Below are 13771 nucleotides of genomic sequence, written 5' to 3'. Positions count from 1 at the left end.
GGAAAGGATCATGTCTGTAAAACTTTTCTCCTCTTCCTTTCGACTAATATGTGGGATGCTTATTTTTAACCATCCGCCGACGCAATGAGGAACACGTGAGCTGTGCCTGACGGTAGCAAGGCCATCCATCCATCTAATCCATTCGCTGGGCGGAAGTGGAAAGGCAGATGAATCGGCGTTTTCGAAATCCTCTTCAACCTCTGGGTAAACTTGTATCGGGGCCATCCTTGGACGACATGTATACTAGGACACAGTTCTATTTTTTTAACGTCCTGCTGCTTGGATCAAGCTGGACACCGGGGGAATCGGGGATGATGATGTGGTTCAGACTTCTTAGTTCAGACCTTTTCAACGGGGCTGCAGAGTTTCCCCAGTTTAGGAGAGTTGTTGTGATAATACGTTTGTGCTATATGCAACGCGTTTGAGGACGCAAGGCGGCCGATGGGCCCGAGGCTGACTGGTTCTTTGAATCGCGCGGCGGGGGTCGGGTAAAAGTTCACGATGACTTCCCATCCCCAGACTCCCCGTGGGCTCACGGAGGTCTATCACAGGAGACATTTTCCGAAAAACAGGTTGCCTCCTTTCTGTTTTCTCCAGTGCCTTTCCCCGTTCATCAATCTCTCTCCCACTCCCGTGGCCGCGGGACTACAAGCGGGGGGTCCGGGTTTCCCGATATACAATGCTCGGATTTGAACATGACTAGAATACACAGTATTGTACCAAAACATGACTTATACGCAATCAAGGCTCAAGAGCACACCCCCTTTCGCCCCACCAGCTCTCCGCTATACACCAGATGACCCGGGAAGACTGCATTTGGAGATTGTTGATTTTTGAGTGTAAATGTGGTTCCTCTTCTTCTTTGTGAGCTCCGTATAATATGCGGAATACAATTGTAGCTAGGCAAGACGAGGCTGAATCGTGTGTCAAGCTTTCAAGCTTCTTCCCCCTTCCCCCTTCTGGGGCGGCAGGCCCCAAGCTTCTTCCTCTTCTTCTTCTCGTCGCCCCCGCAATACCGGCGAGCGGTGGATTGGGTGAGTTGAGGGGGTGTGGATGATAGATGTTGGTCCTTGCTTTGCATTGCGCCCGTTTCCCAATATCTGAATATAGGATAGTAAGTAGTCACTTACGGATAGACGCCTTGGTTGTTGGCACTTGCTCTCTGAGTCCCCTAATGCCTCTTTGACTCCCGCTGCCGGCGTGCCGAGACTGGGGTGGTTTGGACAACATTCATTTCGAGGGAAGGGTAAAGGAAGTGAATAGGGCAAGGTCAGGTATATTCGTACATTATCAACACGCCACGTCTTGTCATGAAGGCACACTCAACACGGGCGGGTCAGAACATATAGTTTAGCATACCGTACGGATCCCACATCATATGGGTTCCATACACACGGATGAGATAGTAAACATGCGTCCATCCTCCGCGTACAAACTCTCTGCCTCATTTGCCCCAGCCGGCCGGGGGTCGGTGCTCAACAAAGTATCTAGCTACGAAGCAGTCGCCGAAAAACTCTGTATCTAGAGAAGATCGTTCACCGCTTACTATAACCCTATTCATTCCGTGCCTGACAGAAGCCGCAGAGTTCTCTCACAGAGTGGGAACAAGAATCCCCGTCACCTTCAGACCGGTAACCCGTGAGACGTGAAAAGCTTCACGGAGACAGCCGTTCGAGCGAGATACAGCCCACCCCATTTGCACCCCGCCGTCCGGAAGCCCCGAGTCATATTACAGCGAACGGACGAGCACGTTTCTCCAGTTCAGGGTCACCCGGGGGGGCTTCTGCGGGCACAGCGAGATGAGAAAGCATGTAGAAGAAAAAAGGAGGGAATTACTACTGGTATCCCAAGTTCTCAACAACAAAAATCAAAATGGAGCTTTCATCGTGGAGTTTTAATTCTGCCCATTAAGATCAAATAACACCGCTGATTTGTTTTTTGGCTGCTCTGAATGCTCCACCAAATGAAGAAAAAAAACAACAAGAAAAGTCTACACGATGCGAGTATTATGACTCAAGTACAATGGCTGCCTACCCTGCGCCCGTCGAACACGCGCTACAAGTCTCTTGCTCTTCTTCTGCTTCTTCCTTCTTCCTTCCCCTAAGCCCGGATCAGAGCCTCACCCCCGCGGCCCGTCCGTTCGCTCGCTCGCTCTCGGAACATACTCCCCTAGAGCCTGTGCGGGCCCGGAAAAAAAAGAACACATCCCTTCTTGGATATCGTAGAAGAAAATCAAACCCTGAAAACCCGTTGAACCTTATGCCCCGCTTGCCTCTGATATCCCTCCCTTCCCGTGTTCTTCCTAAACTTAGAGCATGATCGCAAGCTCTGACCTGTCAACCTTTTCCTCGTCCAGGTTGGGATAGTATGGTACCATGGCATCGGCACCCTGGACGTACGCGTCGTTGTACAGCCGCCAATAAGGCTGCCGTACCTTGCGCGCAGGATGGAACAGGCCTGCCCATACATAGTTGAGAACGACGCCAGGGCCAACCGCCATGCGGATGGCTTCGATGGCCTCGATGATACGGTCAATGACGTGAGGACTCGTTTCGAAGAGGTTAGGATATAGGAGGTTGAGAAGATGAACCATTGCGTCCTCGCATCCAAGGCCGACAACGCCAAGCGCGATATGCTTGACGACAGATGCGGCCGTCTGTCGATGGACTTGGTCGCGGTCGATGAGAGCATCCTCGAGCAGAGGGGTGACAGCATAGACGTAATCCTTGGCCATCTCGCCAATGTACTCAAATAGGAAAGAGAGGGATTTGAGCACACCGTTTTGTACGTTGAGCTCGGGAACGCGGTACTCGTTCATGAGGGCGGGAAGAACAGTGAAGGGGGCGCAAGTCTCGGCAACGATACCAATGGCAACAGCTGTGTTGACACGGGACTGACGCTCCTGCACGCGAAGATTGTTCAGCAGCGTGGCGAGCACATCCTGGGGACCGATGGCCTTAGCGATGAAACCAAAAGTGTTGTTGGCGGCACGACGGATGCCCTTCTTGTGTGCCTTCAGCATGTCGAGGAGCTCGAAGCAGATACGCATCCACTCGCGGGCGTTCACACTCTCGGGGCCGCGATCGGCGATACGACCGACCAGGTCGATGGTGTTTTCTTGGACCTTTTCGTGTCGGTTGCGCAGGATAGGGGTGAGTCTTGGCAGCAAGTCCTTGATAGGAGGTTGCATCTGTGTAATACCGACAACCGTGACGATCGACCTCAGAGCTCCCAAGATGGAACCAAGAACCTCGGGGTACTCCTCACCCAGGTATTCGTAAAGGACGATACCCAACTTGCCCATCAAAGCGTCCTCTCCGCATTGCTTCATGACCATAGCAATGCGTGAGATGAGGTCGGCTGCTTGCTGCCGTACCGTTGCTGACTTGTTGTTCAATCGCCAGAGGATGGTACTGACGATCTGGGGCAGGTATGGCTTGCAGCGCGATCCCAGGGCGTTGACGACGGAGCCGAAACCGTTGAGCATGACAATGTCTTCCACGCTCTGTTCCTGGAAAGAGTGTAGGATACCATCGATCAAGCGCTCCTCAAGACGCTCGCCGATGTCTGCTGCGCCCAAACTAGCGACAATCTTCTCCACTGTCTCGACAGTCATTTTCCTGTAGGCCTCACTCTCGTCCTTGAGGTTCACTACGATTCGTTCCAGGATTTCGCTGACGCCGACCTTTTGGCCAATATCGACGGTGGTTTCGACAACCTGTCTGTAGTTGCGCTTGTCCAAAGCCATTCTCCTCACCCAGAAGCTCTTGAAAAACTCGTCCAGGACATGCTCCTTAAGGTAGCCTGCGGTAACACCATCAGTACCAGCGCACTGAGACACAACCTTCAGGACAACCTTCTTCATCTCCTCGTCTGGGGAAGAAAACTCGCGAAGGAGAATCTCCATAATCTGACTGGTATAGTAGTTGGCATATTCCTCGTCCATGAGCGGGATGATGAAACCGACGGCCTTGAGGAAACCAGCCAAACCCTTGCCTCTTTGCTTGCGAGCTCCAGTCCACAGCGGGTTGAGGATATCGTCGAAGCTCTCGATACCGTAGGGGTTTGAAGCTTCGGCAAGCGCGGCAATAGCCAAGCTGGTAACTGTCCTGACCTTGGTCTGCTCGTCGTTCAGGTTGGGCCCGATGCAGTCGACCAAGCCCTTGAGGTGCGGAAGGACGGCGCAGCCCATTAGGATAGGAATTTGCTGCACAATCTTGACACCAGTATGGCGGGCTTGCCACGACTTTTTGCTGCGACACACTGCCCGAAGGAAAGGCAGCAGGGCCGGAATACCGAGGGCGGACGCCACAACGGCGAAAGCTCTTGCGGTGGTGTTTCGCACGTACTCGTCGACATGGTCGATGTCTGGTCTCATCGTGCTGATCATGGTGGCCAGACCAGCCGCTTTACTGAGGTTGGAAATGATCTCACGACCTTCGACTCTGGCGTAGTAGTCTTGATCGATAAGCAGCGGCTCGATAACGACCAAAATCTTGTGCACATATGGCCGCACCAAGTCATCGAGCTTGTAGAGAATACGATCGATGACCTTGACAAGCAAATGACGCTCCTGGTCTTCCAAAGTCTTCTCCATGAGCAGGGGAAGAATCTGGTCGAAGAGCGGACCGGCTCCAAACTGCCTGGCATTGTCGGTGAGCTGTCTCAGAGCAGTTTTACGCATTGGTGGAGTACCATTCTTGACTTTCAAGAGCAGCCTCATGATCTTCCTCTCCTTCATTTCGTCCACGCTCAAGCTGTTCTCGTCAGAACCATCGGTCAGCTTACCGAAGTACGCCATATCCTCGGCCTTGAAGAACTGCAGGTCACCAATGCCGGGAATTTCTGCCGGCACAGGCTTTCCGCTCAATCTAACGGCGTCAGGGTCCTGCATCATGAACCCAGTCTGCGGTGCTGGCGTAGCCATGAGCTTATGAGCAGGCGCGCGAATGGGAGCGTATCCTGGCGGTGGCTCGAGAATCTTGTATCCCTGTTCCTCGCCGGGGAGAAGCGCGTCCAACTCTTCGTCACTGATGGGCGCGTTGCGTCCTGAGATATCGGTACCGAAAGTCGTAGGCAAGGCTGCGCTTCCCGCCTGTGACGGGTGCATTGGCGTGGCGAGACCCTGGTTACCCATTGGAGTGGCCGAAGGGGCCTGATCCCACCTTGACCGTTTCTTTGGTGCATCTGCAGGCTCCAGAGAGGGGGCCTGGTCCCAACGCGAGCGCTTCGACTTGGCGGGCTCAGATGGCTGAGCAGCTTCCTCGTCAGCTGTCGTGGTCGCGACATCCCACCTTTTCTTGCGCTTCCTTCCAGAAGAGACAGCATCGGCAGAGCCAGCTTCCGCGTTTTCCTTATCGTCGTCCCTCAGAGTCGCTGGGGCGATGTTGCCGTCTTCCTCGGGACCCCTCGCGGCCTTGGCCTGGATCTCCCTTGCAACGCGTTCCTCCTCTCTTTCAAGCTCTCTCCGCTGCATGATCTCGCGGTAGCTATCGCCGTTTTTGTTGTCTCCGTTGGCGAAGGCATCGGTTCGGGAAGGGGAGAGACCGCGATCGAATCGGCGCTTCTGGTAGTCTGTCTCGCGATCGGTAATCCTGTTGCTCTTCTCGCCCCGGCCAGCCAAGGGGTCATCCTCTTCGACGCCATCGCCGCGTGCAAACTCGTCAATCATTTCACGCGATGCCGTGTACTGGCCGACGAGACGGCGCGTGTTGTCGGTGCCTTCCATCTCGTCGTCATCGTCATCGCCGGCCGGGATGGACGTGTTGTATCCGGCAAACTTGTCGACGCCATTTCGATCGTACAGATCGGTGTCGAAGCTATCGGTGAGTTTCTGCTTGGTGCCAGCGTCGGCACGTTGATTGTTCGGGTCGAAAGTGGTCGAACCCTTCTTCGCAGCGGCGGCAGCGTTGCGCTCCGCCTGGAGCTTCCGGACAGTCTCGAAGTCTGCGTCGGACATTTTGAATTATGGGCAGGGTTGCTTCATGTCACTTGAAGATGCAAGTGGGCGATCGACGATGGCGGCGCGCATCAGTAATGGTCGTTGTGTTGCTGATGAGGCTGAAGGGGGTAGCAGCAAATGGCCGGGTCGCAGGAGAGTTTGCAATCTGCGCAGGCAAAAGCTTTGCTGTCGGCGACGCCACCAGAATTTGGGCGCCCGAATTTTAGCCGAGAACGCCAAGGCTGGGAGCTTCTGCACCTCAACCTAGGAGCATTCGCGACTGATGAACAACAAAGAAAACAATATCAATATTATTGTTCCATGGCTTTCACCCGCAGAAGATCAGGTAGAAGCTGTCTAAGAATTTCAGGTAGTTCCACCTACATGTCACAGTAAATCAATGCTGTAACGCTTTGTCTACTGTGTACGCGCTTCAAGACATGGCCGGGGATGCGAAGCTAGTGAGTAGACAACTTGGCAGGATGTCGCTCATGTTGTGCATGACGAGGTCATATTACTAAGGTAGAGGTATCAGCTCGTCTTTCGAGCCTGCGATCGTGTCCTCCGCTTCGGCGATGATTCTAGCAGGGCAGTGTCGGGCACCTCATGCTCAACCTCAACCTTGACCTTTGTCTTCACAACCTTACGTTTCTGGCCCAAAATGGGCGTTTCTTGATCAACGGTTACCTCCTTCTTCACCCTCACCGTCTGGTCCTCTTCCTTCTTCACTGTTCGCTCAGAAAAGGTCTTGAGGTCCGCCGTGAAGAGCACAGAGTGCGCCCAGCCCGCATACTTGCCCCAGAGCTCCCTAAAATGATCTCCCACGGCATCGTACATCGCCTTGTTGAACGTCTTGGTCTTGGTCTTGCCGAACTTGTAGTCTCTCTGGGCAATCTGCCAGACGTGTGTGTCCACCGGCACGGCCTCACCCCAACCCAGGCCCATCAGACAGACACAATCGGCCACCTTGGGGCCTACGCCCGATAATTGGAGCAGCTGTTCATGTGCCTCTTTGTATGTACACTGTGGCAGCTTGAATCCCTCGGCCGTTTTGATGTAGCATGGGTTCTCTGGGTTGGTAAGACTCTCGAACCATCCCTTTGGCCTGTCATTGACCACAATGGAAGCCGTCTGCGCGATATACTTTGCGCGATAGCCAAACCCAAGCTCCCTCAGATGCGCCTCTACTGAGCTTCCCGTCAAAGCCTCGGGTGTTGGGAAATCGTGGAATGTTTCGTCCCCAATCTTGCCGATCAGCGGGCCGTAATGTAGACACAGCTTGTGAACCTGTCCAAGTATGAGTGCTGGATTTCTTTTTCCACTTTGCAGCAGTTCTTACCATTTGTGATATCCTGGCGATATTGTTGTTGCTACTGCAGATAAAGCATATCAAAGCCTCCCATGGGTCTTGGCTCAGCATACGAACACCTCCGAACTCTGGGGCCCTCTTGCGAAAGTTGGGATCCGCTTTCGACCATTCCTCGTACAGAGACTTGAGGTCCAACTTGAGGCTCAGATAATGCCGTAGTAACTCCTCTGTGTCATCTTCACTAGCTTCGCTGTCAAAACTTGGAGGGGTGAGCGGATATGTTGGTTTCGTAGGCCAAGTGACCTTGTAATGCAGGTGAGTTGGATCTTGCTTTAATGACACGATTCGACCATACAATGTGCAGCACCTGGATGAAATCTTAGCGGAATTGAATGATTATGCAAAGAGCTCAATGTGACTGACCACATGTCATCGACTTTACGCCATCGGAAGGACTGGCCACATCGAAGAGTCGTGTCAATGCATAGCTCAGCTAGACTAAGCGGCAGTTTCCGCCATTCAGTCACCCTGACCACAGACATAACTTTCTTGTATTCAGAGACCAAGCTTTTCGTGAGGGTCACCTAAGCAAATGACGGTGACTCTAGAAGATGCCAAGTCTTGGATCAGAAAGAGGACAGAAAACCAGATTAATCGATATGAAGGTGTGCGAGTTACATGAAGTTGAATAAAAGTCGCCGCTGAGGCTGATCACTTTGTGAGTTCTTCCCCTTAACGGACTGGCCGATTCAGTGGCCAGTTGCCACCACAGAACTGGCTCTAGCGGAAGCCGTCAGCCACAAGGGCTAAGCCACATCACAGTGTGATCCATGATGAAGCCCAACACTGAGAGAGCCGTGCACACTGTACTGAAACACAGTACGCAAGCCCCCACACCTCTTCGCACTCAATCAAGAGCATCACGACCTTACTGAGCGGCGCATCACACCTCAGCATCCAGTTCAACCGCCCACCATGCTCTTCTTCAGGTAAGTTTCGAAACTCACTCGGGGAACGCGATATTCACAGGCTTTCAAGCCCAGAGTTGCGCCCCGCGCATGCTGGATGATGCAGTCACTGACGTTACGCCCACTAGTTTCTTCAAGACGCTCATCGACCACGAGGTCACCGTCGAGCTCAAGAACGACATCCAGATCCGCGGCATCCTCAAGAGCGTCGATCAGTACCTCAACATCAAGTTGGAAGAAATCTCTGTCGTCGAGGAGCTCAAGTACCCGCATCTGGTCCGTCAGCCGCCTGCCCCCCCTTGCACCAAGGCTCTCACGCATCCTTATTAGGCTGAGGAGCCAGCCTTGAGAATGTCGCTAACGAAGATATGTAGAGCTCTGTCAAGAATGTCTTCATCCGCGGCTCCGTCGTTCGTTATGTTCACTTGCCCGCTGGCTCAGTAGACGTGCCCCTTCTGGAGGACGCGACGCGCAGAGGTGAGTCTTGCGTTTCCATCACGTTCATCGCAGGTATGGGGATAGCGCTAACGCCATCACAGAGGCTGCTGCCCAGGCCGCAAAGGCGAAATAGGCTATTAGCGGAAGGGTCCAAGGTTTCAGAATGACGCATATTAATCATGGCGATATGGCCGGGGCACTGAAAAGGCCGGTCCTCGCATGCGGTGGAATGAAGGCCAAAACCTCACAACTAGGTACACGTGCTCAACGATATTCTTGGCGTCTGGCAAGACCTGGTGTGGCAGCGCCTCATGGAGTATGAATAGAGGCGATATGATATCCAGACAGAGATCTACGAAACAAATCAAATGTTCAACGGAAGTTGCGCCCGACCGCATCGTACTCATTATTCATTATGCTATTCTGATGAAGCAAACAATCACCACCAGACGCCTCCTCCACGGCTATCTTTGCCGTTCCACAGCGCAACTTCTTTACCCTCGGCCTCTTCGCCTTCGAGAGGATGCACGAGTCCGCCCTTTCTCCTCTCAGACAACCATTTATCAATCCAGCCCTTCATCCTTTTCCTCGATACTTCGCTGCCGACATTGACCGTGGGTACTACCTTATCGATGCGCAGGGACATCACGAACATGGTCAGCTCCCGGAAGCTGCTATGCTCACTGTATGGTACACCAAAACACATGGCTTCTTTCGTGCTGCCGCGTTGCGCGACGAAATCCTTTGCCCCAAACCGAGGCCGCCAGGCCTTGCCTTGAAGAATCTGTGTCATCGGAATCGTGCCAGGTTGAGTGCTAGCTGTCACCGCCTTGCTAGCGCCTTGTGGACGGTAGTTCCAGCCTGAAGGTCGAAATCCTACGATACGACTGAAATGCGGCTTGTACCCGTTGAGATATTCTTGTAGTGTCTCGGCGCGGATTTCCATCAGCATTTGCATGTGAACCTGAGCTTCATGCGGATTATCCGTCATAAGTGCCGTCAGCTCTGGGTCTCCGAGTTTGGACACAATGCGGATCTTCGACTTGGACGCAAATATCTTGCTTCCTAGAGCTTGGGCAATAGCTTTGCAAATCCGCTCCTTACCAATCGAGTAGGTACCGCAAATAACAAGGAGACGTTCCTTTGGAGCATTTTTCTTCTTCGCCTTTGTTGTGGCGTCGTCCGCACTTGTCTTCGTGAAGAACTTGCTGACAGTCTCCGTGCCAGCCTCTCTGTTGATCTTGTCCCATGTGTTGTCTTCTGACGTCTGGTCTGGAGCAAGTGACTTACACATATCTGCGCATGCCTTTATTACGTCGTTCTGAGGCGGGAAAGAATAGCGGGGGTTGAGGTAGGTCGTGTCCAAGTAACAAACATCAATCTTTTGCTGTTTGAGTTTGCCTGATACCGAATCTTGTATGTCCGGCTTGAGTAGAGGATGGGCAACCTGAGCTGGACAGGCTCTGAAGTCGCCACAATGCAAGATTCTTTGCTTTCTCGCATTTGGACCCTTTCCCATTGTCTTCTCAAACAGAAATAGGGAGCTGCCGGGACAGTGGTTGGCAGGGATCATAGTCACCGTCACACCCTCGGTGCCCGGGACCTCCTCCGTCTGATTGAACTCCAGAGCAATGACCCACTTAGCAGCGACTCGTAATTGCATCTTGACCAGGTCTCCGGTGACTTTGCTGCAGTATATTGGGCCGTGCGTCCAGGTGGAAGTCAAGCCGATATAGTGATCGCTGTGAAAATGGCTCAAGAAATAGGCATTGCATCCCTTGACCGCACCATACCTGAAGGCATCTACGCAGATGTAGAAACCAGGCATTATCTTGTAAAATGGACAGGTCCGTTGATACGCGGGCTTTCCACGCGATGAATGCTCTGCGGCAGCGGCGCCGGCCCACGCAGCATCTTCAGCATGGCCAGACATCAATTTGGTGAAGGCAGAAGTCGACTTGTTTTGGACTTCGCTCAGCTTGAATGGGTTGGCTTGGCCCTCTCGTGGTACTGCTGCGCGCGCAAGTCGTTTGTTTACTTCAGGGGGTTCAAGGATTGGCGGTCTGGCGACTTCATCTTTGACTTTCTTGGTCTCCTTGGGTTGGGGTAGTGGAATTGGGTTGCCATCGAGGCAGGCGTTCACATGTCGTGTTGCTTCGTCAGGTGTGATACCGGCAAGTGTGCCGTCGCAAATAGGACAATTGGCCACCATGGCATCGCTAGGCCGTACAGGATCGGCTAATTCGTCGCAAGAATAGTCGCCCGTATCTGCAGCCTCGGCTTCTGCTTCCAAACGGGCTTGTTCCTCCATGAACTGCATCATGCGGTATTCTTCGCCGCCGAAATCTTCGTCGTTGGGGAAATCGTCTAGGTCACCAAAGTCGTCAACATTTGCAAATTCGGCGTCGATCGAGTCCTCAACCTTCAATGGCGGTGGCGGGCAGCTCGTTTCCGTCGCTGGCGGTTTTGCCTCCTCTTCTTCATCCTTTAGCTGAACCAACGGCGTAGAGACATTATCTTGTTTCATTGCTGGAGACGTTGCGTCGTCCTCCGACTTGACCGGTAGGACGATGGGCGGTCGACTGCGAATAGCACCGATGAGACTTGATTTCCGAGCTGTAGGGACCTTTTCTTCTTCTTCTTCTTCTTCACTGTCAGATTCGTCGAGAAAGGGGCCTTTCCGCTTAGTGGCCACCTTCTTAGAAGGCCTCTCTGTGGGTGATGAGGGTGGTGGTTCGGACACCACAGGGCTGTTGGAATCTCTTGCGGCTGACTGTTCCCCTTCGTTATTCTCGGGCTCTTGGCTTAGCCGCCGCTTCTTATTTGGCGCCTCAACCTCATTAAACCTCGCCTCCTCCTCCCATGGTTCGGCATCATATAGCTCTGGTACCTCATCATCTTCCTTTTGGGGAACAACGAGCTTTTCGTGGCCATCGATAAACAACGTCTGCTCGGGCTTTTCGGCCTTTTGAAAGAAGCTCAGAATGCTAGCATTGGGTTTCCCTGCAGGCTTCTTCGAAGGAGGCAACCTGGTTAACGGTTTTTTGGGAGTCGTCGTAGGCCTCTTCCGCGCTGCCGTTGATGGAGGGCCCATTTTGCCACAAATGCCCAGTGAAGGGTTGCTCTTCTCGAGAAGTCCAAATTGTCGAGGGTTCTGATGTTGCGAGTACTGTCGAGACCGCCATCTACACTTGCATAGTGCTACACAAGTCGAAGGGGCGAAATCTGGACAAGGGGCGAAGTGTCAAAAAGTAATGACGTTGGGGCTAGGACTGACTAAAACACGAAAATCGCGGGGTCTTTTGGAGTGCGTCGCGAAGTCACGTGCTCTTTCCGAAATATTAAAGTGCCTGGTCTTAGCTCCGGTATAGAGATATTCTTGGAAACGTATAAGGCGACAACCATTCCTGAGCACGATGTTCTTGTGAAAAGAATGTCTCGCAGTCTTGATTATGGATAAGGCGTTTTATCTTTATTCACAAGCCAAGTGCGATGATATCTGCTTGATTTAGCCGAGTCCTCTTTCGTCCTGTTCCCCAGTCTTCCCATGTAGCTTTACCCAAAGCCATGCATCTCCATCCCAGTCCGAGCTTCGTACAAGCATGCGAAAGCCCATCCTTAGTTGAGTGCGAAGGCCTCATCAGTACTTTGTAGCATAAACAATGATTTCCACATCGCTGGGGCCTCAGTTGATGGCCCGACGGCTGCTACGCATGAGCTCCCAGTGGAAGAGCACCTTGATGTACGCCTGGCGTACCGTATAGGCGGTGATAGAAGTGATGATAGCCGCCAACGCCACACCGGTGCTCTGTACATTCGCTCCCCCATCGAGCCGATGCTGTCGCCAAAGCCGAAACAGGTGGGCCTCGACGGCAAATAGGCTGAACTGCATACAGAGGTAGGAGAAGGTGCCGAATCTTGCGACGTTGCGTGGTAGTTGATACCGGCGGCAGAAGCTGGTCCACCTCTTCTTGTGGATGATGTAGGGAATCTCGGTCGCATAGATGATGATGTGGCGAGCAAAGAGTATCATGAAGTAGCGAAGCGTCAAGGTCGTTGTGCCTCCAACGATGACGGAACGGAGAGCCAAGACCACGATGAGGGCGGTGATAATGTCACGACCGACGGTGATGTACACCAGCATTGTCGCCAGGAGATGCGGGTCATCAATCTCATGCTGCTGGTTAAAATATTCCATGGCGAAGACTCTGATGCGTATGCCAGTGTCGATAGTGGCACGCGCTCTCAAAACACCGGGTGGCTGTGTTTCTCTTTTCTGAATGGAAAGGAAGCTGGGCGTGTCTGTCCTGCTGCGCGTCTAGTTTGTTTAAAAGATACTGAGGATAATGAAACAGTCCTAGCAAGACTCATTGATGACGTTGTTGATGGGTTGTTGCGGTTGGCTGTTTACCTCAGCTATAGTCCGAGAGAAAGAACATGTGCGAGGAAGAAAAGGCAGCTCAAAAGGAAACCAAGGTGGAAAGAGAGTATTGATGTTGAGCCTACGTAGGCTAAATATTTGTCGATATTCCCCTTGCACACCGTCCTGGATATTGGAGCCAGTATGGTTATTGGTGAGGATGGCCAGCTCAAAGGGAGCGAATTATCATGGGCTGAGAGTCAATTGTACTCCTTGTGATGACGGCGTCCCCTGGAAGTCTCTTGATCAGACTTGCGTGTTTCTAGCTCGAGCCCTTTCACTCGAACGCATAGCTTATTGAACCCCTTGTGATGGCTGAGTACCTGTATCTTCGGTTGAGAGTCAAATAAGCCTCTCCTTGTAAGATGAGATAGCATGTATTGGTGTTGTAAGATCAAGCTTCATTGTTCCACGCGAAATGATTCGGAAACACTCGTTTCTTGATTTTCAGCGGTTTCTTGGACAAAAATCATAGCCTGTTCAAATATATAGTCTTACTCTTCACAATTTCAATCCGAACGAGGGTTACTGTACATTAGCATCTCAACGAGCATTGTTGGTCCTTTAGTAGAGTCGAAGACGTATCAAGGAGAATAGATCGAGCTAAGGGCTTGATCTCATTCATATCAAGACAAATATCCAACAGTCTGACAGCGTATGAATGAGAAAAGAAACACCAAGCTCCTCTACTTACA

At 52.4% G+C, this 13771-nt stretch overlaps 5 protein-coding genes across 5 annotated transcripts; 1 reads left to right on the top strand and 4 right to left on the bottom strand.

The window, feature by feature from the left end:
* Positions 1–2308: 2308 nt before the first annotated feature.
* CCOS01_04547 (splicing factor 3B subunit 1) lies at positions 2309–5959 on the bottom strand (the record flags this gene model as incomplete). The annotated part of the gene is made up of 1 exon (XM_060452728.1): positions 2309–5959. One exon carries the CDS (start codon positions 5957–5959, stop codon positions 2309–2311), a length of 3651 nt encoding a protein of 1216 aa, XP_060316686.1.
* A 513-nt stretch (positions 5960–6472) lies between these two features.
* On the bottom strand, positions 6473–7792 carry CCOS01_04546 (8-oxoguanine DNA-glycosylase; the record flags this gene model as incomplete). Its single annotated transcript, XM_060452727.1, has 3 exons — positions 6473–7228; positions 7281–7617; positions 7674–7792. 3 exons carry the CDS (start codon positions 7790–7792, stop codon positions 6473–6475), a joined length of 1212 nt encoding a protein of 403 aa, XP_060316685.1.
* Positions 7793–8225: 433 nt separating this feature from the next.
* On the top strand, positions 8226–8789 carry CCOS01_04545 (U6 snRNA-associated Sm-like protein LSm2; the record flags this gene model as incomplete). Its single annotated transcript, XM_060452726.1, has 4 exons — positions 8226–8239; positions 8347–8494; positions 8593–8695; positions 8758–8789. 4 exons carry the CDS (start codon positions 8226–8228, stop codon positions 8787–8789), a joined length of 297 nt encoding a protein of 98 aa, XP_060316684.1.
* Positions 8790–9095: 306 nt separating this feature from the next.
* CCOS01_04544 (DNA repair metallo-beta-lactamase) lies at positions 9096–11750 on the bottom strand (the record flags this gene model as incomplete). Its single annotated transcript, XM_060452725.1, has 1 exon — positions 9096–11750. One exon carries the CDS (start codon positions 11748–11750, stop codon positions 9096–9098), a length of 2655 nt encoding a protein of 884 aa, XP_060316683.1.
* A 591-nt stretch (positions 11751–12341) lies between these two features.
* Positions 12342–12854, bottom strand: CCOS01_04543 (uncharacterized protein; the record flags this gene model as incomplete). The annotated part of the gene is made up of 1 exon (XM_060452724.1): positions 12342–12854. The coding sequence occupies one exon, from the start codon at positions 12852–12854 to the stop codon at positions 12342–12344; it is 513 nt and encodes a 170-aa protein (XP_060316682.1).
* Positions 12855–13771: the final 917 nt, after the last annotated feature.

Source organism: Colletotrichum costaricense (assembly GCF_030867565.1).
Source record: "Colletotrichum costaricense strain IMI 309622 chromosome Unknown Scaffold_4.1, whole genome shotgun sequence".
NCBI lineage: Eukaryota > Fungi > Ascomycota > Sordariomycetes > Glomerellales > Glomerellaceae > Colletotrichum > Colletotrichum costaricense.
This window is presented reverse-complemented; position numbering and strand designations above follow the sequence as displayed.